Here is a 25,263-nt window from a genome sequence, read left to right on the forward strand (position 1 = left end):
CAAGATCCCGATGTGATTGCACTGATCAGGAATAAAAGAATGAGATGGATGGGCCATGTTGCCCGTAGGGGAGAAGATAAAATGATAAAGAAGGTGTGGCGAGGGGAACCAGAGGGAGTGAGGCCATTGGGCAGACCTAGGATGCGATGGAGAGATCAGGTGGAGAAGGATTTAGGAACGATTGGCGCTACACTGGAAGTGGCTCAAGATAGAGGAAGTTGGAGAGACATTGTTGGCGAGGTCAAAAATCATCTGGGTTTCGAGTGGCCACAGGAGTAAGTAAGTAAGAGTAAGTTAGACTCAATAATTATTTGCTAGTTTTACGAAAATATTAGTTTGCAATTAAAAAACATTCTCTTTACAATGTCATGTTGGCTTCGTTTCCTTTCTTTTCAGGCCTGCAATGCTAAACTATTTTTCTTCTAGCCTCTTATCTTAAAACACAACTATAATATCAAATGACTAATCTGTTTGACCTTTCAAATCGTCAATTGTCAATTATGAACACTTTGAATTTTATTTTAGCAATAGTTTATAAATTTAGAAGAAAAATACTATTCTTTTGCATATCTGTAAATGCATAATTTCACTTTCTTCAAATATTCTTTGTTTAAAAATTGTACAAAAATCAATGGGATGGAAAAATATTTTATGTACTCCTACGATATGTTTATAAAAATGTTAAATTGTCTTGTATCACTTTTATCAAAATCCATTTTTTTAATAAAGTATATTCTGGAGTAAAAAACTGGTGAATTATTTTGTTTGTAACAATATAAATTTTTATACACTTAGAACACACCAGTCTGTTAACATAATGGGATGAATTAGGCACTATTTTATATGATGTGTATACTTGGTGTGTCAAACACTCACAAATTGTTTATAACTATTAGAAAAATGGTTTTTTTTAAAAGAAACTAATACCCTCTTAAATCATTAATGAGGGACGAAGCAACAATATTTTGCAACAAATACAGTGTTTAAAAATATAGTATATCCAAGTGTCACAGATTTTGAATATTAATAATCTCAAAAGTAACCATAGGCCATTGTGTATAATTTTAACCTCCTCTCAGCCGAGCACCATGAGGTCTGTCGCTTAAGACAGATCATTATGTTCTGTAACAAAGCTCATTGCTTAGAGCTACCGTCACCATGGTATGGGTTTTCATACTTATATATATCTATTGGCAGTAATGTTTCTTCTGAACTGAATTTTCATCTTATTCCATTGAAAGAAAAATATTTCTTTTACACAAAACTTGTCTTGTGTTGTTGTATAATGTAAATTATTTTAAATTTCCTGTAGTTCACATTAGACTTACTGTACAAGGTGTTTTCATAGATTGATTGCTATTTTATTTGTTAGGTAAAATGAACCCTTTTAAGGCTGTAATAGACTCCACTGTAAATTTAATGTTCATAGCCAACAGCTGTAATAGACAATTGTCAACATTTATTTTATTACTGGGTTATTATTATAAAATTATTAAGAAACTCAAGATCTTTGTTTGTAGTGAAACAAAAACCACAAAACATAAAAACTATGACTTTACTGCTTGGGAATTTTTCAACCTCTAAGTAACTGCTATTAGCTAATAACATAGCTGCTAATTTGTCTCATTTTGCTTATATATAATATAGTTTATTATTATGTACGCAAACATGATATAAAGCAATGTTCAATATACTGTATATTATAAATATATGAAATTTTAAAAGTTTTATTTTATTCCCGCTATGTATTTAAAAAATTTTTTAAAGCATTATAATGTAAAAAGTAATAAATTTTACCTTAAGGTTTACTTTTTAGTATGAAATAGGTGTGAAATACATTCACTTTTGATGAAAATATGTGATTTCTAATAGTTTATAATCCACACATAATGTAACTTTCATATAAACAGTCATTATTTCACTACGGTACTATAAAATTTGGGAACACCAGATTTATTTAATTTTGCTAATACACTAATTTAGTTTATTTTTTTACATCAAACTCTACTTTATAACAGAGAGGTAAATGTTAAATACATTAACTTATAATAAAAAATAGATTTGAGTTTTTAATTTATTTTAAGGCTGAAAAATACCTTGGCCTTTTTGCGACTGACAACAAATTAAAAACATGGGTTTTTTACACATCTCCCCAGAAAAGTGGCCATTAAAAGAGTTAAGATGGCAGGTCCAAGTCACTGCCTGAAATGTTATTTACATGATCATAACCATAATAGAGTTGTAGAAATTTAATTTTAACCTAATCATAGAGATATGTTTTATATTGATGTGTAATAGTTTTGTTCAAATGGACTTGTTAAAGCTATGCAAAGCAAATATGTATTCTCTAGTGCAGAGCAAATTAATTCAGCTCGTGTGGTAATTTGGCTGGAAGAGGATTAAAATTTTTTGAAACAGAAAATATTAACCAGACATTTCAAATAGTGGCCTTAAGCATAAAAGATTTGGGATTTAAAAATAATATTTAATAACATTTCCCTCATATACGATTTTAGAGAGTGTATTTAAACTATTTCTGCCTATTAATTTGTCTATAAACAATTAGAGGCAGCCTAATGAAAGGCCTGTTATATGTAAACAGGACAAAGTGAAATTTTCACTTATTTGAGCAATGAATATTTTACAATAGAATGGGAACATTTTAGAATCTTAAATTTTGGGTCCATAATAGTTAATTCTCAATAGTTGCATTTGATTGGATATTCAACTTAGAGGACTTATTATTACATGTTGTAGTGTAAAAACATGGAACTTTCATCTCCATATCATCTTGGTATTTTTCAAAATATCAGATTATTTCTTGTGTAAACTTAGTACAGTTAAAATGATATTTTGTATACAGATTCAAAAGTAATGACCTAAATAATTACGACAATAGCATTACCAGTAATAATTATTATACTAAACCTGAAACCTACACTAAAATTGATCAAAAACATTTAAAACAGTTAAAAAAGGTTTTAGATGTCTAGTAGTTGTACTGAAAAGAAAATAATATCATCATTATAATCTGTAGATAAGTCCACAAATATCAATAAAAGTTTGTTTGTTAGATCAGAATCAGGAAAAAGGTTCAAGTGTGTCTCTGGTATGTCTCACGTAACGAAAGATTTAATCCCCGTACTAGGCTAAGCGTGTCACTCCGCACTGACTCGTAGTCTGATTCTGCCGCTCGGCTTGCAACATACTCACGTAGTGAGAAGTTGTTTTGCTCTAGCGTAGCGAGTTTGCGCTCAAGATTACTCAGCTGAGCGTGTGTCTCATTCTCAGCCAGTTGTTTCTGTAAAACACAAACCTTGTGTCGTGAGAAGTATTGTGGTGCAAACTTTCCTGGTTTAATGACAAAGTGGGCAGTATATTAGGCTTTGATTTGATATTCAGTCAAGAAAGAAAAAAAATACACAATCTATTATATTGATGCTACTTAACATTTTTCTTCAAATAATACATGTTATCTCCATAAGTTGCTTTAAAAATCGGTCTGAAACACATGCTGATTTATTTCCAGTATGACTCGATGCAGTAAGAATTCCCTATAAATAAAAAAATTAGGAAGATTTTTCTTGAAGGATTTGAATGTTTGGTGATTTTTATTTGCTTGGGAAGTAAATTGCAGGATCCACTAACAGAAACCAATATTGATGAACAATATCAGTATTCAGTAACATTTTTATGTAATTTAGTGGACAAGTATGCAGTGAGTCAGTGAGAGAGAATTAATTAAGCTTGTAATATTACAGAAAAGAGTTTATGATTGCAAGATGAAGTGCTTGAAAGCAATAAACATGTGGTTATGAATTAGGGACAGAGGTACTTCTGATTATCATTTTGCAAAAACCAAATTGATTTTAATCCTACTTACCGAGAGAAAGGTGTAGTTCCTATATTCAAGGCACTACATTCGCTCTACATCATAACTTCATCATCTATAAGCCATATTCTCTCACCTCAAGTAGAGCTTGCTTGTCCCTAGCAGCTTGCAAAGCTTGTATGACAGTATCCCTCGTCTCCAACAATGAATCTCGCTCATTGTTTAGTTCCTGGTAACAATTTCATTCTTAAAAGTGTTATGTTTCATGTAAGTTTTAATTATTATTTAACTATTCATCAAAGTGATGAAATATATCAAGAAAAATTAAACGAGCAGTTTAGAATTAATCTTAGAAATTCATCTGTAAGTAAATAATTGAGCACTAACAGAAAAAATAATACAAATTCTCTGAATAATAAATTCTTGAACAAGCAAATGGGTCCATTTTTTAAACTACAGCTTTCGCTTTAAAAAGCTTTCATTTAGCCTATTTCTCAACAAATCTAAAATGTAGTCAATCCAATTGGTGTTTGATTGGACTTGAAGGTTACTTGGACCTAAAATCATGAAAAGAATGCATGCATTAGGATTTTAGTTTAATGATTCTATTCAAGATATTGGCTGTTTTAACATGAAAGTTTACTGTCATAAGTTTTTCATTAATCTTCAGAAAAGTTCATCAGGCAAATAACATCCACAATGACCATGTTTCCTTCATTAATAGCTGTGATATCAGGGGTAATTTCTGTTTTCTCCATCAGTGTAATTTCCGTCACCAATTATTGTAAACCTACATGGTATCTGTGTTTTTCTATAATATAGGGCTTAGGTTTTTCAGACATAATTATTGTTTGCTGCATATGTAATCGTTTTCCACATTGCTACTTATTGGAAAAATCTACAAACTATAACTAGATGGTTCTTTACGAAATAGGTTAAAATCATAAGGCATCATTACTGTATGCTCCATATCAACATCTCTATAGTCTAGGAACTACTTCTGATACTTAACATTATATAAGCACACAACACGTTTTTGTGGATTCAAAAAACGAAAAGAAATGAATTGTTACCTGTGTTATGTTTGATGGAAGGGAATCAAAATTGTTAAAAATATCAAGCAATTAATTTTTTCTCAGATTATCTTTTTTCAGCTAGACCCAATCATAAGACACATAAATAATAATTATATCACCATCAACAAATAAGATTGAAAGTCTACATTTTCTACCAAGTTACTGGTTTTTATAATAGATTTGATGTCTTTTTATGTTCTTACTGTCAAGGAACATACAGATGTTCAATTTCTGTTGGAAATATAGTTGGCTATACAACACTAATATATTAACCCATTAAGGAAGTAGTTAACTTGATTTTGAACTGAACTGTACAAGGCAATTAACATCAGCTTATTTTGCAGGCAGTTGGTAAAAGATTCATAAAATAATTTCTATTAAAGATAAACTCATAATTTTTGTTTTGTTTTGTATAAAAACATTGTGTTTCTTTAAAAATGAAATATACTCACTGTAGATTAAAAAATTTTTTTCTAAAAAATATTATAATTCTTTTTTAGAAATTTTAAAATTTTAAATGCAATTTGCTATAAAAACTATTTAAAAAATTTTAAGCCATATAAACTATATATTTTCTGAAACTTTATAATGTTTTTTACGTGGAAACAAAAACTTAAATTTATATCTGTAAAAAAAAACATGCAACAAAAGGTTTTGTGATCACTTACGGTTCTGCATTTGCGATTTCATCATGAGTTGTAGGTTGCCATGGAATTTAGTCTATATTGAAATGAAATTTTAAAAACACTGGATAACTGTAGTTACTAAGTCTTATTATTTACACTATATACACATGTTTCTTCAGGATTTTAGTAGTTTAGTTTGGTATGAAAATCCTTGAAACATTTTTCAAGATGCAGTGGAACTTGACACCGGTTGCACATCCAAGCAGACTCAGACCTCTTGTTGTGGAAAGTACAAACTTTACAAGCTATGGTCGGTTGAACAATTATGTCCTCAACAATTCATCACTGCTGTTTTCGGAATCAAACTCAAAATCACTATCTAAATAACGGTCTACTTCAGAAGAACGTAAATTTTCACGATCCATTATGCGCACATAACCAAAAAGTTACAAACAATAGACAAACACGCAGTAAACGGCGTTGACTGCCTCAAAACAAACAGATGACACTTTACAATAATAGAAAAAGGGAATCAACAGGTTGGCCAACTGACCAAAACTATATTTTGTTAGTCTGTATAAACGTTCACAAAGGACACCCCAACGATATCTATCGAAAAATTATAGAACTATGTCGGTAAGTAACGACGCAGTACAGACATCGAGTCAGGCTCGTGTGTCTGCATTCAGTCTGCTAGGAGAGGCATCGAGTCAGACTCGTCTGTCTTCCTCAATGTGTTAATGTAGCTAAGTCAATGAACACTGTGTATTATAAAGATAACTTACAAGTCTACGAGTCTCCGCACGAGACCTAAGTCCCTCCAGGTCTGAGAGTCGCACCATCTCATCTTGCATACGCTGCAGATTCTCTGTGAGAGCAGCAAGCTCTGACTTGACTTTAGTCTCCATCACTTCCACCTGCAGAATGAATCAGTGACATGTGTTACCTAATTGCATTTACTATGTTAGAATGAGCTTAGACCTGATTTATCAATGGTTTTAGAAAATGATACATACACGTCTCAATCTTGTCATGACGGTTTTGGTTGTCTCTGAGCACAGAGTTATCATTATGTTTGAGACTCACATTTAGGCTGTTTGAGGACTGTCAAACTGCAGGAACTGTACAGGATTAAATAGTTCATCCCTAATATATGACTGACCCATTAGTCCCTTCTAACAATTTTGTTTGTTTATTTAAATGAAAAAGTACAGAATAAAAATTTAGACAGAGGACTAAGAAAATATTTTAACCCTATTTGCTTGGATTGGTAGTCACTCTGGCCAATCTGGTTAATCTAAAACAGCTTGAAATAACTTAAACATGAGGTTGTCCTTGCCGTTCGCATGGCCTGTATCTGTATCACTGCCTACAACATTCTTAGCACCAGGTCAGTTTCATCATGCCTTTCCTTTATCTACTCTTAATTATTTTCACTACAACCTGCAATATATACTTGGCGCTTTAAATTTAAAAAATTGAAAAACTAATTACTGTAAGACAATTGTTGTAATGTTATTTACTTGGGCACAATAAAATGAATTATGGCATAATTTGTATGACCATTTGAAAGTGGAATGAGATATTGACTAAAAAAGATTAAAGTTTATATTTATTCCAATTTAAATCACAATATAATCAAAACAGCACAAAGATGCACGTACAGTGACAATAAAATAAATCAAAACAACTGCCTATTGTACATAATGCACAAATGAGAAATAGAAAGGTAGCTGTTTATCAATATATTTCTGTCAAGTTACAAGGCACTAAAATGGGATGAAACAGATTTGTCATTTAGTTTAATGGTTGTTCAATAGGTTGCAGCAATTTACTGTCATCCAACACAAATTAGGATATTGCTAAACCCAGAACATTTTTCTTGGACAGTGACAATGGCCATCCGAGTGCATGAGATAACAGTGGAAACTAATACAACTTCGTGTTAAAATGGTTATTATAGCCCATCAAACTGACCACATTATTGCAGAAGACAATTATTCTATCTGACCACAAAGAGTTAATTATTCTTATATTGGTTAAGCCTAAATATTCACTAGTTAAACATAGAAAAAATATAGTTTAATGTTGATTCCAACATGGATTGTACAAACAATTAATTGATAATGATAACATCACGCAATTTTACAAAGAGACTGAAAGTCATCATTTTAAGTCAAGAGCAAATCTTTATCTCAGTGGCCATCTGGTTTTACTAATCTGGTTTATACTAGATCTGGTTATACTAGATATATAATGTTACCTTGTTGAGGTAAAGGGCCAATTGGGCATGGTCGGCTGTGAGTGTGTCCAGTGTCTTGTTGCCACTGGCCAGGTCCTGCTCCAACGCAAGGTAGTCTGCAGGGCTCGGCAGTGCTGCCAACCGTCGACTGATAGCTCCCAGGGTCGCTACCACCTCCGCCTCCAACGCACCCAGTCTAGCAGCCTCTGCCTCTTTGTTGGCCTCCCACGATGCTAAAAATTCTTCCATAGTCTCCTCACGCTTGCGTAGTTCCAGGTACTTAGAGTGTCTCTCCGTTTGGGACTCACTAAGTTCCTGTCATTTAAGTTTTGAAACTTAATGTGTTCTTTAGAATATGATATTATAGTATTAATAAATTAGAACATACCAATATACAAAGGTAAGTAAAATATTAACCAGACTTTTATTTTGAAGGCTCCATAGGTAAAGTGGTAACCCATACTAAATTAACCCCCTCCCCCAAACAAAAGTTTTGTATAGAGCCACCATGGTGGCGTGACATATTTATCTAAGTTGGTTGAGGATGTCAAAGGAAGGGGAGCAGGTGGTGTGGCTCACTAGACCAGACACACTATTATTAGCATCATGTCTGATCAAGAGGTGCACGTCTGTTAAGCAATGCATTATTAACAAATTTCTGTTGCAGGAGGGAATAAAACCTTTAACATTTTTTTGTCATCTAACTGCACAGATTGCTGAAAAATGCTTTCAAGGACTCACGTCTAAAACTGACAAAAATGATTTAGAAAGGCAGAGAATCCGTGGAAAACAAGAGCAATGCATGCTGATCATGAAAGCCAAAAGCCGTTTTTCTACAGAGAAAGTTTTTTGTATGGTTTTTTAAGATTACAGAGGTGTACTGTTCATTGATTTGATTTAATTTATGAATGGAATACATACATTTAATGCTATGATTGCCCACTGCTTGATGTTCTTCAACTGACCTATCTAAAAAAAGGCAAAAGACGTGCCTATTTGAAGTGCAATTCTGCTCTAATATAACTGGTGGTCACAAACAGCTGCATTTACTCAAGAAAAATTGTAAAACAGAAAAAGGAGGAGAGTCGATACAGTACAAGGTTTTTTCCGGACATTTGCCATCGTTCAGTGAAACAAGAAAACAGTAACACTACGTTTCGAGATCTGCAATCTGATCTCTTCTTCAGGTAAAGAACTAACCTAACACATAATTATAAACTAGGTTAAAATAAACAAATCTTACTAAAGCGTTGTGGCACGCCTAAGTCAGGATTGTGGCACGCCTCCTGACTTAGGCGTGCCACAACGCTTTAGTAAGATTTGTTTATTTTAACCTAGTCCTGACTTAGGCGTGCCACAACGCTTTAGTAAGATTTGTTTATTTTAACCTAGTTTATAATTATGTGTTAGGTTAGTTCTTTACCTGAAGAAGAGATCAGATTGCAGATCTCGAAACGTAGTGTTACTGTTTTCTTGTTTCACTGAACGATGGCAAATGTCCGGAAAAATCCTGTTTCCTTCACAATCCTTCCATCGTCAAAAATAACCTTTAAACAAAGAAGTACAAGGTTGATGGTACTGATGAAAAGTACTATGGTGATGGACAGTATTTGAACCCAGCATGGTTCATAATTCCCATGGGATCTTTATCTCAGATCTAAGGTCAGACATCGTAGATCGTGGATTTCACAGTTTCATTCTGTAATAATGATAGTAAAACTCTATCCAGTGGAAAAAAAGGTTTCAATAAAACATAAAATTATGTATGAAAATAAAATGTGTTTTTACTAATAATTGTCCTAAGAAAGAAATCTTGTTAATATATGACTCACTCTTGTATAAGCCACTTCTTAATTAGAAGTGTAAAATTTGAAAATTACAACTGTTTATCTACATTGCATTTGAAAATGTATATCGTAGTTGTTGCAGATTTTCAAGCATTGAATTAACAAACAGTTTTAATTTTAGAAACTAAATAAATATTGGTAAAAAGAAATAATATTTTTTAAGTCAGCTGTCTGGTTGAATTGATTGTACGAAAATGTGACGTTCAAATAATGAGAAAAATATTTGCTCGTCCTCTCTTTATATTTTCCTCATTACATGTGTTATTTTAAACACACATTAGATATTTGTGATATGGGATTTTGTACACCTCTTATTCCCCTTATTAACGTCTAGAGGGGATGATTGTACCTCATTGACTTGCTGCAAGTTGAGCTGAGCCTGTCGTATGTGCTCTCGCAGTTCAGTGCTGGCCCGTTCCATACTGGCTATCTCCCCGTTGTCTTGTCTCACACGAGTCAGCAGCCTCTCTCTTTCCTCGGCTGGACTGATTCGGCTCTGCTCCTCAGCCAACAGAGTGTCACGTCGTACCTGCAGCTCTGCCAGCGTTGAATACAGCCTTACTGCTTCCTGTTTCACCTATGTCAACACAACATTCTCGGGTCAACCATCAGAGAATTCCAACATAGTAAAGTTGAAATAATTTCATATTTTAACACAATATTATTGTTGTATTACAAATTATATAGAACTCAGTTTCAAATAAAACACTCTAATTATTCCTTTTGGGCTGGAAAGTCCAGTAAAAAGGTTTGTTTATTAGTTTGAGTGTGTACACAAATACACCTATTTTTTCACCGTAATTTTTAGGCAAAAGATTAAAAAATATACCTGTTCACAAGATTCTATAACTGTTCAGGATTTAAACACTAAATAATATATTCTGAATGAAAATTTATATTTTAAATTGTATTAATAACTGCATTTAAAATAATGGTAAATACAGCCCATTAGCTGCCCACCTACATATGGCAAAAACTAATTGATTGATTGGAGAGTATTTATTCTTTCATCAGTTGTGTAAACAAGTATGTACAGAGTCTGTTCAATAAGTAACGGGACTTGTTCGATTTATCCTCAACGTGGAGGGTAATCCAACTGGTTGGCCTCAGTAGAGGGATCCCTCAGCACTCAGGCGCACTTTAAGTCAGTCGCCTGTGAGCATGCGTTGAGACAGGAGGTGGATATTTGTGACATGTGATTTTGTATGGTGTCATCGCACCAGCATGGAACGGACTATCAAGCAACGATGTGCTGTGAGATTTTGGTTTTAATTTGATAAAACCCGAGACCATTTAACTCATTAAACAGGCTTATGGGGATGATGCTTCAATCAGCACAAGAGTTTTTGAGTGACACAAAATGTTTAAGGAAGGCCAGGAGTGATCACAGCATCGGACGCCTGTGACTGCTGGAACCAATGCTCAGGTGGCCAAAGTAAAACAGTTCCGGACTCTGACAGGCGTTTAACCATTGCCCATATTAGTGAGGATACCAGCCTTTCAGTCGGAACTGTCCACACGATTGTAACAGAGGAGCTTGCGATGAGGAAAGCGTGCAAAAAGCTTGTGCCGAAAGTCTTGAGGACAAAAACTGTTGTGGGTGAAAATTTTGGACTGCGTCCAGGGAGATGAAGATTTTCTCTACAATGATATTATTGGGAATGAATCATGACTGTCCCAGTACAACCCGGAAACAAAACGTCAAAGTTCAGCATGCATACGCAGGGGTATCCGCGTCCAAAAAAAACTCTTGATGTCAAAATCAAAAATCAAAACCATGCTGATTTTTTTTTTTTAATATCTTGGCATAGTTCACAAGGAGTTTGTATATACTGGAACGACAGTAAATGCTGCATTTTATGTGCAAGTACTGACAGGCATGTGAAATCGTGTAACGTGCCTGCGATCTGCCATTGCAAAGAATTTTCACACTGACAATGCGCCGTGCCACAGTGACTGTTGTGTGCCAGGTAATGGAGAAACTCGGCATGGCAACGTTGCCTCACCTCCCCTACAGTCCAGACCTTGCTCCACCAGACATTTTCTTGTTTTCACGAATAAAAAAGGGAGCTTAAAGAACAGCCGTTAGGTATTTCAAGAGGCGACGACAAAGGTTCTCACACAGTTTTCCCGAAAACTGACTTCCAGCGGGCTTGTTGAATCAAGTGGTAGATGCGCCGAACTAAGTGTATTGATTCAAGAGGAATGCATTTTGAAGATTATTATGTAATTACAATGATACCTGCAATATATTTTGATTTTTGGAACCAGTCCCGATACTTATTAACCAGACCTTTACATATATACCAAATAACAGACATACCCATTAAAATGACATATCTAATCTGTACCATTTCAAGAGTCAACAATGCACGTATGTTTATTGTTAGTAAAATTTTATTAGCACAATAAAAAGTGTTATTAAAGTTGTGACACTCACTGAAGATAGACAGATCTGGTCCTGAAGCCCTGAGCGTGATGCTGTAAGAGCATCAAGTTGTCCCTGCAGCAACTCCATCTGGTGAGTGAGTCTCTCATTGTTCTGTCTCAAACTCTGGTACTGCTCCAGCATCTCTCCACTCATACTGGCCACCAGCTTTTCTGCAGTCTGTCTCTCCTATATGGGTATATAGTTGAATTAAAATTGATAAGAATTTGTCTTTAACCATATTTTCATTGGTTAACAGTTCAGTGGTATAATTTATTATTCGTGTTTTGAACATGTATTTAGAGAGAGATTTTAATGTGAGTTACACATCAAACTACCTCAGTATTTTGTCAGGAGGGAGAATGTAGACAAATGTAGCATATTCTATAAATTATTGACACTTTTGCATTTTTCTTATCTACACCTTTTATAATTTCTGTTAAGGATAACTTATTCTTAGTGAAAGCTAAAAATAAAAAAGATAAATTAATCTCACCTGCTGTATTTCATGTTCCAATTGGCTAACTTGTGCCTGCCTACGTGTTCTGTCTGTGAATATTGTCTCAAGGACACTGGCTTCTGCTTGGTTAACTGCTGCCAACTCTCTGCTTTCTGCCATGATCTCTGCTCTCTCCGTTCCTGTGTTGACCTTATCCACCATTAAGTTATAGTCTGACAGTCGCCCTTGAAGCTCTGGAACATTAAAACAAATGATAAGAATTCCATTTGATTAAAATTAAAATTTTGTATTGTCACATTTCCGTCTTACATATACAGCAAAGATACATAACCTGTGAAATTGTAAATTTATCTTAAAAAAAATCTTTAAAACTAAATCCAGTTTTAGCAATTAATTAATTTTGTAACATTTTAAAATATCAACATAATTTACAATATATAGTCTAAATACATTCAGCTATGATAAAAAACTCTGTAATACTTTTTTGTTTATACATAGGATTAAATTTTGTTTTATGTTAAGTATACAATATAAAATATATAGGGAAGGAGCGGTTAAAATTTGCAGTTTCTTGAATAAGGGCTTACATGAGTCTCTCTTTCCAGGAAAGGTTATGTATCTTATACACTTTTCTTGAATTTAAATATCAAATCCACTTTGCTGGCATTGCCCCACAACAAAATTCCATACTGCAATATTGGGTGGAATATACACTTGTAAATCATTCTCAGGTAAGATGCAATCCATTCCAAGGCAATATTTGAAAAATTATAATATTTCAGCATGTTCAGCAAAATATCATGTACAACACAATCAAATACTTTGGATATTTTTGTTTTGTTTAGTTTGTTACTGACAATGGAAGTTTTGAAATGTTAACAAGATTTCGGACATTTGCCATCGTTATCTTTGTACCTTTTATAACCTGCAACGATGGCAAATAACCAAAACCCTGTTAACTTTGGATATGTCACAGAAAACTCAAACAGTCTTCTTAGACCTATCCAAGGCTTCCGTTATATGTTTAAAAAATTTAGAGACTGCCGAAATTGTGTTACTTCAAGGTCTAAATCCAAACTGTTTTAAAACTGTTTTATACGTAGAATATTAAAAGTTTCAAAAAAAGAATTTTGATTAATTCATTAACATTTGAAAAATATTAGATAAGACAGACAATTCTGATGTCCCCAGAAAAGTTTTTTGGGCTTGTTTTATTTTTATTTTGTTCTCTTAGGACAAGAAGCTTAGAAGATTGCACATAGTCCTATAAGGACCTTTGCGGTACTTCCTTAGTGACAGGATATTCTGGATGGGTAAGGTTAGAAGTAGGGGCTGACTCCTGTTGAGATCCATGAGGGAGAATTTAGGGTACTAATCTTAAGTCATGTTCCATTGGAAGAAGAGGAAGCCAGTTCTGAACCAGCCTTCCCAGTCAAAACAGGCAGGAGGTGGCACACCCTTATGTCTAGACTAGCCAGAACCTTTGACTCTTAGGAAACGAATTCCATCAACTCAAACAGTCATCTCCCGCAGTAGCCTAGACCTATCGAATTACCCTTGCACCTCAGAATCTCAACATTTGCGGTTAGTAATGTGCCGCTCCTGGACATCCAAAAGGTTGCCCAGATTTAAGTGACACATCGGTTTTTACTGTGCCCAGTGTGGGTTCAACTGAATGGTATAAACCAGTTGGAAGTTAACACTCTCTGTGGAAAAGCATTTTCATTTTTTTTAAGAGAAACTCAGCACATCAATAGGGAAAAAAAACCACCTTGAAAAGATTGGTTAATAATGAGAGGTAAGGTTAAAGCTATGTGATTAATACATTTTTGAATAATCTGTACTGGAATTTGGTCTCATGCCATAGATGTTTTGTTTTACAATAATTTACAATAATTTTTTATAATCTCAGTAATATTAATGTAATGAAAATAACTAAAACCCTTTAAATTAAAACTTTTTATTACATACACGTGATTCGGTTTTTAACCATCATCAGTGTACGTTAACCTCTAAATAAATAATAAACAATTAGATATACACATGTGGACCTTTTAAACATATGTTAAATTTAAATGACACAGTTGTAATTTTCTTATTAGTAATCTGTATTTAATATTTTAATTTTTTCAAAAATTGGATTTGTCTTATTTTTCAGATTACTATTTAAATTGTTATGAGGATCTTTATTATAATTTAGATAAATATGTAATTCTTCTTTTGTGTTTAATTTCTCTCCTTTCCTTTCGATATCTAAAATTTCCATGTTCTTTTCAATACTTGTGTAGTTATGGTCAGTCTCCAATAAATGTTCAGCAAAATTTGATTTTATTGTAGACATGTTATTTGTTTTTAAAGCTTGTATGTGTTCTTTAAACCTTTTATTAAAATTTCTTCCAGTTTGCCCAATATAATAGCTTTCACAGTCACTACAGTTAATTTTGTATACTCCAGATTGTTTGTATAATTCCTGTTTGTCATCATTTTGGTTCACTTTGTTTTCAATAAGTTTAAATGTATTATTTCTTGTTTGGTGACTGATGGAGAATTTTGAATTTTGAAAGGTTTTTCGAACAGCTTTGTTTAATTTTGTATTGAATGGTACACATATATATTTCTGAATTTCTGTAGTATTATGATTAGGTAGTATTTTGTTGGTTTTATTAATTTTTCTTGTTTTCTTCTTAATCATTTTGTCTACAATTTGGGGTTGATATCCATTTTTGACAGCTAGGTATTTTATTATTTTTATTTCTTTATTTTTATTTTCATCACTCATTGGTATATTTAACATTCTGTTTACCATTGAGTGAAATGCTGCTAATTTGTATTTCTAAGGATGGTTGGAGGATGATGGTATTAGAAGATCTGTTTGGGTTGTTTTTCTATAAATTTCAAATGAGTGATTTCCATTAAGATTAGAAATACTTATATCAAGAAAGTTAATTTTGACTGTTTGGATTTCTTTAGAAAACTTAATTGTTAGTGATATAGAATTGAGAAATGTTAAAAAGTGTTCTGCCTGGTTCTCATCTCCATTGAAAACACATAATATATCATCCACATATCTAAACCAATAAATTATTTTGTCTTTAAATGGATTAGTGTCACTCATTATTTTGTTCTTTTCTAAATGTTGCATATATATATATATATATATATATATATATATATATATATATATATATATATATATATATATATATATTTGCAAGAAGGCCTGAAAGAGGAGATCCCATTGCCAACCCATCTTCTTGTTTGTAAAAGTCCTTATTGTATTTAAAATAATTTTCATTAACAGTTGCTTTTGTCAATGATAAGATATCGTCAATTTCATTCATATCTAGTTTACTGTATTTTATTAGATTATCTTTTAGGATTTGAATTGTTTCTTGTTTTGGAATGTTTGAGTATATGTTGTTAACATCAAAAGAAATGAAGAAAGAGTTTAATGGAATTTGAATATCTCGAATTTGATTTGCCAGATTACTTGAATTTGATATACTGTAATTATTTTCAAAATGTATGTGGGTTTTAGTTATTTTCATTACATTAATATATATAGATAACCCTATAAGTGGAGTTAATAACATAATCTCAATAATATTTACAATTTCCCATTGAGTTTTGTACGCCTACTTTATCAGAAACATTTATGAATTTATTGTTGAAGTATTTGACAATATCATATGCATTGGTAAACAAATTTGTTTGTACTTGAATATCAGAGAAATCTGATTCGATTTTTTGATTCCCTAATTTCAGCTTTTACTAGAGCCTAAGCGGTTTTACATTATTTTATTATCTGACTTATTGACTATGTCATTGTATGCCATTTGTTTAGCTTTATTGTAGAGTTAAAACAATATTTTTTTACATCTTAAAATGGCATAGGAAGTCATTATTAGTGGTTTTCTTCACTATTTTAGCCATTTCTCTCTTATTTTTGCTAGATTTTATTAAATCCTGAGTATTCATTTATTTTATACAGCTGATTCTATTGCTTTCCTAGACAAGGTTTTTAGAGGAAAATTATTATTAAAAGTATACTTAATTGTTTTAAAACAAATGAATTGAAATTTAAACTGTACCACTTTTGTCAATGTGCCATTCCAAAGTTTTTATACTTTATAAAAATTCTTAAACATTGTTGGAAAAATGAATCTATTTAAGTTAATCTGCTTATAATAATTATTAGTTCATATTACCACAAGAACTAAAATCTCATAAAGGAATGAAGCCGAAGGCATCGCTGAATGACTGGCTGACATCAAGACCCTTCTACACCCTAGATGAATATGTGCACTGGAAAGACATTCAAGAGTGACATTATTTTTGTATACAATTTGAATTGTATCCACTGTAAACTGACGCTATACATTTCTCTAAGAAATTTTGTAATAAAGAGTTTCTGATTTCTAATTATTCAGAGATTTTTATTTTGGAATTAATGGAAAAAAATGGCCTGATATATCCAGCTCAACATTGCATCTTAAATTTTCATCAAAGTAAAAGTTAGTAAGTACATTGTCTATATTGGCAGAATGTGATACCTAGTTGGTGTTTGAAAGTTAAAACACTTTGAATCCCAAGCCTGAGCTCAGGCCGGGCTGTGTCAATATCGTCAATGACCCAAGCCCGAGCTCAGGCCGGGCAGTCTATTTTTAGTTCGTGAAAACTGGTAATTCGCATTACTGACGTTTTTAGAGGTTGTGTTATGTTTAGCAAGTCATATTAGACTTTATAGCAAGTCTTTGGTTATTTATAAACGGTTACAAACAAAAAAATATTATAACAGAAATTGTGTAACAAAGAGCTGATACGACGCCGGGTCACCAACTACGCAGTTGTCAGCTGGTGCCGTGACGTCTGCACTGTTTACACTAGTTCTGTGTTTTACAGTGAATTATAAGTTATTTTAGCTACAGTTGTTTATAAAATTAGTATTTGGAGTGCTCAGTTATTGTTTTTATTATGTTATTTAGCTTACATTAGTCAAGAACTACGTATTTGTCTGCTAGTGCCGTGCCGTGGCGTCTGTACTCTTTGTACGTCTACTCGCTTTGTGTTTTACAGTGAAATAAAAGTTGTTTTAGTTATAGTTATTTATACAATTAGGATTTTGTGTATATCAGTGTTGTTTTATTATGTTATTCAACTCACACGCGTAAAATGAGTGAATTTTTGGATCCCAAAACAACGAAACTTCTCGTTGATACATTGTATAATACAGATTCTGAATTACAGACTTACAGGCAGACATTTTCCCGAAAAAATTCCTCCGACTGATAAGAAGGTCCATCCAACAAGTGTGTAAAGTTTGTTCAGAGAAAAATAAACAAACCACAGGCAAATCTGGAAGAAAAGAAACTGTGTGGTTTTGCCCAGAGTGTGACACTGCCTTCTGCCTTCCTGAATGTTTCAAATTATTTCACACTAAAGCTAACTACTTGTATATAGGACTACATTCTCTCTATTCAACTTTTCATCTGTGTTATTTACCTTGATTATAAATAAATATATTTGAACTACAACTTCTTGGCTTTATTTTGATGTGTATTATGTTATGGTTAGCTGAAAAGAATCATAAAGAAAAATGTATAAACAAACTTGTGCTTTATGTTCCAATTTTTATTCTTCAGTATTTTACACACTTTTTATGGACTCAACATTTTCGTTGATTTCAAAAAAGTTGATATATTTACCTTGGATATATATACATATATTTGAACTACAACTTCTTGGCTTTATTTTCATGTGTAATATGTTATGGTTAGCAGAAAATAGTCAAGAAGAAAAATGTGCAAATAAATTTATGCTTTATGTTCCAATTTTTTTTTTTTCTCCAGTATTTTACACACTTCAAAAAGGTAAATAAAATTTTTAATAGTTTTATTTATATTTTTCTGCTTTTTAATTTGATATATTGGTTGCTAAGAAACTATAACTTACCATTTTTTTACAATTTAACTAAAAAACCCTTGAAATGGCTGTGACAGCACATATAAATATTACTAAGAACCCGGGACTCAAAGTGTTAATGTGGAAACCAGCCATATTAAATAAATTAAAAAACATTTCTCTTAGTCCAGGGTGTTTGCAATTATTCATGATATCAATATTAAAATCCCTTAGGATATAAATGTGTGTACATTGTGGCATCTGTTACTTTTATTTTGTTGGCCGGTGGTCAGGTCGGTAGCTGTGCCGAGCCTTTTTTCTAAAATCTTAGCTACAACTGGTTGTGTCGTCTGCTAATGCTAGGTGCCTTACCTCTTTTCTGTATATCTCTGTAGTTTCCACCTGTTTGTACTTGTTCCATTTACTAATTTATGCTGAGATGGAATTTTCTTTCTCTCTTGACTGGAGGTTATGATAGAGTGAAAACTGAACAGGTGCAGAATAATATAACATGAACAGAGAACTTGGAGCTGGTTGAAGAGCTGGCTGTCCTGCTCCCTAAATGTCTCGGCTCGGGTCTTAGTAGTTGCCTTACCTTCCTAAAAGGTCCATATACCTTTTATTTTGTCATTTTAGAGTCCAGTATTTTCCAAATTCTGTGATATCAAAAGAAAAAGTGCCGCAAAGTTTTATTTCTTTCTCCAATAACATAAGTAAATTTTCAAACCTGTCAAAAAATCTTTAATAATATCACAATTAGGATTTATACTCAAAGTAAAAACCTGTATTTTGGATTTTGTTTGAACCAGTAGGATTTTCTAAACTGCACAAACATTTGAAAGCTCAATATAAGTTCCTTCACATACTAATTTTTGTTTATAGGAACTTAAATTATTTCTCTGCTACAAACTATATTTGACTTCACTAAAATACATGATCCTCCCTAATTGTATTGTTCCCTGAAAAAAAAAAAAACAAATGTAACAACAAAGTCAGGAATCTTGTTTAAGATTCTTATTTGACTATATTTTATCCAGTGCTCATTAATTGCAATTATTGATATATTTTTTACAGTGTAAAATTAATTCTAGGTTATTACATTTTTCCACCACACTTCCCTGTAGCATATTATAATGCATAATCCAACAGTTTACAAAAGTTAAACAAATAGTGTAATATTTTCAAAATGTAAATTTTAAAATGTTATATCAAATTTTATGAAAACGAAATGTAAGAACAAAAATATAAAAATGACAAAATTGTTGATACGCTATTTGATGTGATCGGATAACATAGAAAAAAATGAAGTATGACTGCTCTTGTAACACTTGTTTTTAGAACAGTTGAGGATTCTTTGTTTGAAGGTTATTTTTGACGATGGAAGGATTGTGAAGGAAACAGGATTTTTCCGGACATTTGCCATTTGCCAGTTGAGGATTCCATATTTAATTTGACAGCAAATTGAGAAGTTTTTCAAATTTGGTGACTACTACTTAATTAAATAAATCAATATAGACCATACTAATAAATTGATAAAATACGGAGGAAAAACGGAGGTCAAAACCTGGAAAATCTTTCAGAAGCCTCAACATTTAAAAGCACTTTTAAAGGAAACTTAAGAACCCTAATATGGAAAACAAAAATGAAACTAGCAACTGCTATTGGAGGCTCCCTTTCTGGAGTGACTATACTTAGGGAGAGAAATATGTATAAACCCCTTCCCCCCACCAAATGGAAAATATTAGACACCCATTGGAAGTAGTTGCACAAGGAAGAAGTTTGTGTCAGAAGACATTGAGGATCCAAAATCAATATGCGTCTTCATTGAATAATTTTGAAAATGTTATAATTTTCTTAAAAATAGAATTAAGTGAAACAATCATTAAGTTCATGCTAATTAAATAATTCGCATGATCTTGAAAACCCACTGATACTTCCTGGATCAAGTATTCTTGCAGAGAACATAAGTGGCCCACACATCCATTGTAAAATTCTGCAGGGAATAAGTTTGGGCCAGAAGACAAGCAGGAAATAAATCACAAAAAAATCAGAATGGAGGTTTAACCTCCTAGGATCACAGATTTGTTCCCTACACTATTACAAAAAGGAGCATACTTAATTTTAATCATTGATTGCAACATTTAGAGCAAGTTTATAATTAGAGTATATCCAAAAGCCATTAAAAACGTTAGTACGGTAGAAAAAGGATCATATTCCACCTATTGATTGAGAGGCACAGCTCAGAAAGTTAGTGGGTTTGATGTTGTCCCTGGAAACTACATTTTTTCAGGGAAAAAGACAAATGAAGTAATACACATAAGATATCCAGATATGTTGTTACCGGTCAACTCAGCAGCCATCTCCTTGACGCGTTTGTCATACACAAGGTAGGTGGCCTGGTCACGTGAGTCACTCTCTATCTGTCTGCGTAGTCGAGTCACCTCATTGGCAAGTTCCCTAGTCTTGAGCTGCAGTAAGGACTCAAAGTAACGCTTGTCTTGTACCTGACGAGCGATAGGGCCTCTTGCAGTGCCAGTACGTAACCCACTCAGACCTTGTTGTGAAACCAGACGGTCCCGCTCTCGCACACTGGACTGTAATCATCATCAAAGTCATTGTATTTATCAATAAATTACTTATTTTCATTTTACAACTAAAAAATGGAGTCAAACTACACTAAATTTTCATTTATTCAAAAAAAGTTTCATATGGAGTTACAAATTTTTAAGAAAGCTAATATAAACGTGTGAAATGTCAATGCAATTGACTTAATCCTACAAATAAAAAGGAACAGAAATAAAAAAATAATATATCATAATTGAACAAAACATTTTTATAGATCCTAGCAATTTATTGAAAAGTTTTAATGCATAGACAAAAATGGTGGGGTAGCGTAGTATCTGCTTTCTTGTCTTTTATGGTTAAGTATTTGATTTTATGAAACTGCTCACAATATTAGATTTATAAAACTTAGTACTTCAAAGATGTATAGACATGGATGTTTCATAATATTTTTATTTGTGAAAAAAATCATTTACATGACTGTCATGATCGGAGCTTAGCCATAATTATTATAACGCGTTTTTGCAATCTAACCCATTTTAGACTTTTAAAAATTCCCTAATATTTCAGGTGTGACAAAACATATAATTAGTAGACAGACTTAATTTACAATAACATTATGATTTTTACTAGAACCAATAATTTGAATTCTTTTTAATACAGGCTGGCTGCAGATGACAGGCATTTTGGTGACAGATTTTTTTTAGGTTAACAAAAAGTTGGTGAACTGTAGAAAGCTGCATGAAGGCTTGATCTACTTGTCGGCCATTATATGGTGAGTGAACTTAATGTTATACTGGAGTCTGAGATTTATCTTATGAACAAATCTGTTGCAATGTACCTCACAACTCTGCAAAAAAGGGCAAGAAGATGCACTGTTGCTACTGATGAATTCTACAATGTTTCATTAGATGACAATATTTTAGATGTAATATTTATATATCATAATTTATTCTCATATTTTGTAATTTTTTTATTATTTATTGTATTTATTGATTGTTAATTTTATTAATTGTTATGTTTGTTAATTGTTATATTTGTTCATTGTTATATATTGTTAATTGTTATAGGTATTTAGATTAAAACACATTGATAAACAACAAATTATCTTACATCAAATTTACACTGAAGTCAAATGTCTACTTTTATTTATTTATATCATTGTGCTACCATTTAATTGACTTATGTGACAAAGCCTATTGTAACATATGTTATTTAACGGCAATAAACAAATTGAATTGAATTGAATTGAATACTCTTATGAAAACATAATTAAAATAGCTAACTATGTAATGAAATTAATTCTGAATGAAAATGCAACAAAATATGAATTTTAGGTCTAGTCTCTATCATAATACTGTTTTGCTTATCACTGATGAAAAATGTTACCACCTAAAATTTGTTTTTCTTCAAAGAGTGATGATAAATCATAACTGCTGTAATAAATCAATACGGTAATCTTACAGAAATGCTAATACGATTAAATTTGGTGTTTATTTCAATGGTAAATGTAAAGTATGAAACTGTTTAACTCGTTCAACTCACTATGAATAAAATCTCACCTGAGCAGGGAGTATACCCATTCCTGTGTGGGGAGAGGCCAGGAGAGCCGAAGAAAGCCTAGAGGAAGTTCCTGTCAGGCGGCTGTTGAATGCTGAAGCTGATGGTGGACGCATCAAAACGTTCCTTTGTGTTAGTGGCCGTTCATTCTAAATAAAAAAGTTTTTAGTCTAATTGAAATGTCAAAGTGGAACAGTTTTGTTTACCCTGTGTACAGGCTACTACAGAATATGTTGTTGGTTTCTGATTCTAGAAGGCCATTCCAACCTCTGCATCCAGTTAGACATTTAGACCTCCAAAATACGTAGTTCTATGAGCTTAAATATTCAATAGTGATCATCCAGTTCACTAAATTTTTTCATTTCATATCCATTTTCATTTCATTTTGTTTCAAGTTCAAGTGCTTAGACTACCAACATTTTGAGAAGAAACAAAGTTTTTAGAAATTGAAGTAGGAAGTCCTCTTAATCGGTTTATGCTTTAAAATTAATGTTTTTAGTTTGACTTTCATTAAGTTTTAAAATGACAAGCTTGGTGCCTATATGACCATCTTTTGTAAAATTTGTAATAAATATTTTGAGCTCTCTAGTTTAGCAGTCACCTCATTGTATAAAATACAAGATAGCGATAGTAAAAGCAAGTTAACAGCTGTTACTAATTACTCTTATTGACCTTGGCAGTAGTGAAGTGAAGATCTTTTAAAGTTTATGCATAGTAAAGAGATGTGATGTTCTTTAGTAACTTAAACAGGAGTTTAGATAATGAAACGACCAATTGATTTATTGAAATTGTGGATTAGCTCAAGCACTGATCAATCATAACACATAACTTATTTTTATCTCTAAGATAACACTACAATAATCCTAATGATACCAATCCAATATATATTTTAAAATTTAATGTTAGGTAAAACGTCATGATTTATTTAATAAATAATTCTTTTAATTAATATTTTTTCTTATTATAAAAGAATTGAAATAATTCTATTCTTGTCCCCTGTTCTTCCTATCTTCATGAGCCAACAGCCTGTAGAAGAATTTTACAAAACAGAACAAGGGGGAGAATCGGTATAGTACAAGGATGCCAGTACTAATAACAATGCAATGGTCACAGACTGGATTTGAACCCATGCTCTCTAACTCAAAATTTGATGCTTCAGACCGCTTGGCCACATGAAAAATATGATCTTAACTTATGGTATCTTAATTTGTTTATTTGTAGCGATTTTTATTTAATTGTTTTAATATCAAAATATATTGGACTTATGTTAATGTTTTTAAAGTTATTTAATTGCAGGACCATTTTTTGTTCCAAGCAATTAGACATTCGACATTTTAAATAGCTCATATATCTGTTTAAACATCTCGAAATCAATAACATTTTTTATTTGTTTGTTCTGGCTTATTACATTTTGTAACCCAGGACTATGGGAAATGGGATAACTCCCAGAGTCTAGGGATCACCTTATATTTTAATAGATGAAGTGGCACAGATAACAATGATGTAAGCTTGACTGAGAAATGTATACTTCAGCTCTAACTGAATAAAGGTAAGTTATAGGCTGCAGTATAATAAGCAGACACCACCACAATTGAATCTTAAGGTTTAATGTTTAAAAGCAGTTTCTGAGAACTAAGTCTGTCACAGACATAAAAGCCTACAAAATCCATTTCCAAATTAATGTAGTCTACCGTAGCGCTTAATTTACAAATGAAACAAAAACTATTAAATATTAATAAATGTAAAGAATACATAATATTTCCAATTTATTTATTTTTCATGCGAGGCCTTTCAAAACCGAAGGTTTCCTCATCAGACGACTCCACAAATAAATAAAAAAAGTTTTATTTATTTGCGGAGTCGTCTGATGAGGAAACCTTCGGTTTTGAAAGGCCTCGAATGAAAAATAAATAAATTGGAAATATTATGTACTTTTTACATTTATTAATATTTATAAGTTTTTCCAGTTGCTCCAAGAGTCTTAAAAAACTATTAAGTTTATTAACTTACAAAATACCTTATGTACATATGGATTTTCTCATTTTACAAGGATGAGTACATAACTTAAATTACTATTCATACTTCCAAGACTTTACAATTTGTTCATACATACTGGAAAGTTCATTTCTGGTTTTACTCCTCTTCTAGATATAGGACGGTCATCTCCAGCAAATCTTGATGAATCTTCTGTAGGCCCACTCCTAGAGGGAGGCCTTTCTTCCCTCCTCCATCTCGTTACTGGGCGTTGTTCATTAGAACCACTACGAGAAACAGGTCGATCTAAATCCATTTCTTGTAATTTACTACTCTTTAAAAATAAATTTGTATAACGACCTAAAAATATGGACCCACAACCCAGAGTGTTAAATCGTTGCATACATTTCAGTTTTTAGCATAAAATAATTGTAGTGATAAACCATTATCATGGTGGAATAAAACATAAGTTGAACACAACGGCACAAATACTTGGAAACTGAACCAGGATATTCAATTTTGTTGTATTAACTATAAAAACTCTTTATTGTAATGTAACTAACTAGTTCCTACACCATCCAGCAGACGAACTGGAACTGTCAATACGGAAAACATTTAGTTGTCATGGCAACAAGAGATTTCCAACTTATTTTTCTTAAGTACATTCTGTGACGGGCTGTTTGCATGCAGCTAATACATGATTTATGAGTAATTACTATAAAAAACAACGTTATACTTTACTTCAAAATAAAGGT

The 25,263-nt window shown here is 32.3% G+C and overlaps 1 protein-coding gene across 2 annotated transcripts; it reads right to left on the reverse strand.

The window, feature by feature from the left end:
- Positions 1-154: 154 nt before the first annotated feature.
- LOC124357244 (intraflagellar transport protein 74 homolog) lies at positions 155-25,114 on the reverse strand. 2 transcript variants are annotated; one of them, XM_046808798.1, is made up of 10 exons: positions 24,648-25,114; positions 22,537-22,683; positions 20,754-21,006; positions 12,548-12,744; positions 12,064-12,240; positions 9,973-10,200; positions 7,798-8,091; positions 6,320-6,451; positions 3,969-4,061; positions 155-3,301 (listed from the first exon to the last, which is right to left on the reverse strand). In XM_046808798.1, the coding sequence occupies exons 1-10, from the start codon at positions 24,909-24,911 to the stop codon at positions 3,095-3,097; spliced, it is 1,992 nt and encodes a 663-aa protein (XP_046664754.1). In that variant the 5' UTR covers positions 24,912-25,114; the 3' UTR covers positions 155-3,094. The 2 variants fall into 2 exon arrangements, with proteins under 2 accessions (XP_046664754.1, XP_046664755.1); XM_046808799.1 differs by lacking the exon at positions 24,648-25,114 and adding an exon at positions 23,207-23,275.
- Positions 25,115-25,263: the final 149 nt, after the last annotated feature.

The sequence above is a fragment of the Homalodisca vitripennis genome, chromosome 3, assembly GCF_021130785.1.
Source record: "Homalodisca vitripennis isolate AUS2020 chromosome 3, UT_GWSS_2.1, whole genome shotgun sequence".
Classification (NCBI taxonomy): Eukaryota; Metazoa; Arthropoda; class Insecta; order Hemiptera; family Cicadellidae; genus Homalodisca; species Homalodisca vitripennis.

Coding starts and splice junctions, on each gene's coding strand:
- LOC124357244 (XM_046808798.1), bottom strand. CDS start 24,911: ATGCAACGATTTAACACTCTGGGTTGTGGGTCCATATTTTTAGGTCGT. Junction 21,007..22,536: donor TGGGTATACTCCCTGCTCAG/GTGAGATTTTAT, acceptor TGATGATTACAG/TCCAGTGTGCGAGAGCGGGA. Junction 8,092..9,972: donor ACTTGCAGCAAGTCAATGAG/GTACAATCATCC, acceptor CTTAAATGACAG/GAACTTAGTGAGTCCCAAAC.